Here is a 3917-nt window from a genome sequence, read left to right on the forward strand (position 1 = left end):
ATTTTTTTTAATTAAAATTTAATTAAAATATTGGTAGATATGTTTAGAAAAATATGATTATAAATTGATATAAAAATATTATATATATATTTGTAATAAAAATTTATTATTTATATTTTTGATTAAACATATAATAGATATGCATTGTGTGTGGACACTAGCAGTTTTAAACAAATTAAATTCGGACTTTGTATGGCAAATAATTATTTTTGTAAATAATGTGAACAATGAGCTCTAAATTAGTCTAATAAAATAAAAAAACACACTACACCCTTAAATTATTTATCTAAATCTTAATATTAGAATAATCATTCGCAAGTCTAATCTAATATATTTATTATTCACGTTATTTAGTTATAGATAGTTAAAGTTTGAAAGATCATGCATGCTGAGACGTGCGTTGACACGACAAAGTCGAAAATGCACTATAAATGGGAAGGCATGAACTCCATTTTGTAAGCCAAAAACAAATTTTACTTTGTATTTGCACAATTTGAGTGGAAGCTAAGCAATGAAGATTGATCAAGTGCTCCATATGAATGAAGGAATGGGGGAAGCCAGTTATGCCAGGAACAGCTTGCTTCAGGTTATCATTAATCTTATCCATCAAGAAGAGCATGCGCTTTTAATAAACATATTGCATATATATGTGTACTTAATTAATTATTAATTAACTAATTGCAGCAAAAGGCAATTTCAATAGCGAAGCCCATGATAGAGGAAGCAATAACAACCCTATATTGCAACACACTCCCAAGAAACCTTGCCATTGCTGACTTAGGATGTTCTTCAGGCCCAAACACTTTCTTTGTAGTCACCCAAATTATCAAATTCGTAGAAACACTTTCCCAACAACTGAACCGTCCCTCACCCGAATACCAGGTCTTGTTGAACGATCTTCCGGCCAACGACTTTAACTCCATCTTCAAGTCTATTCCCACCTTTAAACATGAGCTCTATAATGAAATCCAAGCTAATAAGATTGGTCATTGTTTCATTTCTGGAGTTCCTGGTTCTTTCTATGGCAGACTCTTTCCTACCCGATCTCTGCATTTTGTCCACTCCTCTTATAGCCTGCATTGGTTGTCTCAGGTATTTTCTTAATTTATATCTTTTTATCGATACACTCTTTTCTATTCAAAATTTTATTAATTCAATTTTTTTAGTGAGACAATTATATCTATACTCACATATAGTTTATTTTATATTTTTGCTTAGTCGTCATATTTTTTTTTCTTCTAAAAAAACAATTATAAAGTAGTAGTAAAAGTATTATGAATGATTATACATATAATACGTTTTTTATGCATTTTTTTTTTGAGTTTGATGAATAAATTTTGTATAATTTTTCTTTTTTTTTTATTTTGATACTGTATCATAAAATTTTATATTATTCTATAAAGATATATTAGTAGGTAATACTAACAGATTATATTTTACATGATGTTTAAGAAAAATAAATAAATAAATAAAATATGTGAAATATGGTGCTATATCTATGGTGGCCCCTATGACTATTAGTTGATTATAAAATACATTTTTCACATGAAAAAGTCTAGGGGCAGCAATTTTTGTGTTTTTTGGCCAGCACTTAACTATTAAAATAAAAGTAAGTGATTTTTCACCATTAGATATTAGCTCATACCATTAAAAATATTATTAATGGCCAATTAATGGTTACAAAACATCAAAATTGATGGCCCTAACATTCCTCTTTTCACATAGAATAGAACATACATATCTATCTGTCAACTAATTAATTTGGTTGAGTTTGTTAATATTCATTTTAATAACTTAATGCCATGCTGGCCAGTAAAAGTTAGAATTTTCATCACGAGTAATTGTTGTAATTTCACAACTTTTTAATGAAATATGCAACATCGATTAACCAACTACCAAGTGAGATAGAGAAGAATAGAGTTTCTAAACGATATCGTTTTAAAGAAGTCTCTAGGTTGGGTGACCAAGGAGCTGATGATGACAACCGATAACGACCACCACCACCGCTGACGGGGTGTGTTCTAGTAGTGAAAATAAATCATGTCATCTTTACATTTTAGATTTGCTCATAGTTGTGTTTTGTTGAACATTCATGGAAGATAATTAGGTTAATATTGGGGAATGGAGAAGATCACTAAATGTTGTAATTTGATTAAAAGTGACGAATGAGTTAATTTATCTAATTTTTAAGAACCTTTAAAAATTAAATATATATTAAAAATGAACTAAAATTTTTAAAAAATTAATTTAGATATTTATGCTGTTGCTCTTCATGTCAATTCGCACTGATTCTAACACACGAGTTACCAAAATACATTCACATCGTAATTGCGGCTAATTTTTTGAATATTAAAATAATTCCGTTAGGTAATTAACAGGTTAAGAATTTACCAATAACAAATATTTTTGAATTGCATTTTATGCTAATCGATTAGTAATTATTTAAAATTTAGTTTTTTTAAATATAAAATTAATAATTATTAATTACAATTATTTAAAATTGACTGATTAAAAATTATTTATCTATATTTTTTTATTGAAAATTTTTTTTATGTAATATTTAGTTATTAAATTTTATGATATTTTTCAAAATTTTAAAAGCAAAACAATAATTAAATGTTACACCAAAGTTTTACCAATATCTGCTTAAAGGCACCTTAGTAATTATGACAAAGAATATGGGTTATTTTGTGTGTAGGTTCCTGAGGGTATAGAGAAGAACAACAAAGGGAACATTTATATAACGAGGACAAGCCCAAAAAAGGTGTTGAAGGCATACTACGAGCAATTTGAGAGAGACATTTCATGGTTTCTAAGGAGCCGTGCAGAGGAGTTGGTAGAAGGAGGGTGTATGGTTCTCACAATCTTGGGAAGAAGAAGCGAAGACCCAAGCAGCAAGGAGTCCGCAGTTCACATTTATGAGCTCTTTGCAAACGCTCTCAATCACTTGGTCTTCAAGGGACTCATTCAAGCTGATCAACTTCACAGCTTTAACATTCCAAACTACATTCCATCCTCATCGGAACTCAAACTCCAGATCTTAAAACAAGGCTCCTTCAAAATCAACCGCACCGAGGTGTCATCCGTGCACTGGACCCATTGCGGCAGTGATAATGAACACAAAAGCGGTGCATATAACGTAGCCAAGTGCATGAGGGCCGTGCTAGAACCTTTGGTTCTCCAACACTTTGGTGAAGCCATCATTGATGAGGCTTTTCGGGTGTTCCAGGAGCTCTTAGCCGATACTATGTCTAAGGAGAAAACGGAGTTCTTCAATATCACTTTATATTTGACCAAACAATTAATAAATTTTTGTTGGCCTTTGAATATACTTTTCTCATATTCATATTCATATCTACACTATATATATGTTAGAGAGGTATCTCCAAATAATGATGTAGATATATAACTAGATATACACTCAGCGCTCTTCTTCTATTTTGGTGGCACAGTATAATAACAACACATACAATTGGCAAATATTAGTCCTTAAAAATACATTTATATATTATTTAAAAGATCTCATTTGTTATATCAAAATAATATTTTTTTACAAATTATTATTGATGTCGATGAAATATAACATTATATCAAAGCATAAATGTATTTGGTGAAAATAAACTTTTCAATAAGTTAGTTTTCGACGAATAAAAAAGAAGGTACGGATTTCAACAGATCAATTACCCGATAGATGAGGTCTTTTTTTTTTTAATGTTTTCATGTTGTGTTTTAATTGATTTATGAATAATTTACTCGGTATTCTTCATCACATATTATTAAATTTCTCAAAAGATTTTCTTTTCAAAAATAATAAAAAATATTTAATTGAGACTAAAATAAAAAAAATAATAAATTAACTATTAATTTTTTTAAAAAATTATTTACATAAAAAAATATCACATTCTTCAAAATATATA

General features: G+C 29.0%; 1 protein-coding gene across 1 annotated transcript; it reads left to right on the forward strand.

Moving 5' to 3' along the window:
* Positions 420-3302, forward strand: LOC107641694 (salicylate carboxymethyltransferase; the record flags this gene model as incomplete). Its single annotated transcript, XM_016345166.2, is given in 3 exon segments — positions 420-586; positions 685-1092; positions 2699-3302. Coding segments are annotated over 3 exon segments (1087 nt in total), but the record flags the coding sequence as incomplete, so codon positions are not given.

Source organism: Arachis ipaensis, chromosome B05 (assembly GCF_000816755.2).
Source record: "Arachis ipaensis cultivar K30076 chromosome B05, Araip1.1, whole genome shotgun sequence".
Lineage (NCBI taxonomy): Eukaryota > Viridiplantae > Streptophyta > Magnoliopsida > Fabales > Fabaceae > Arachis > Arachis ipaensis.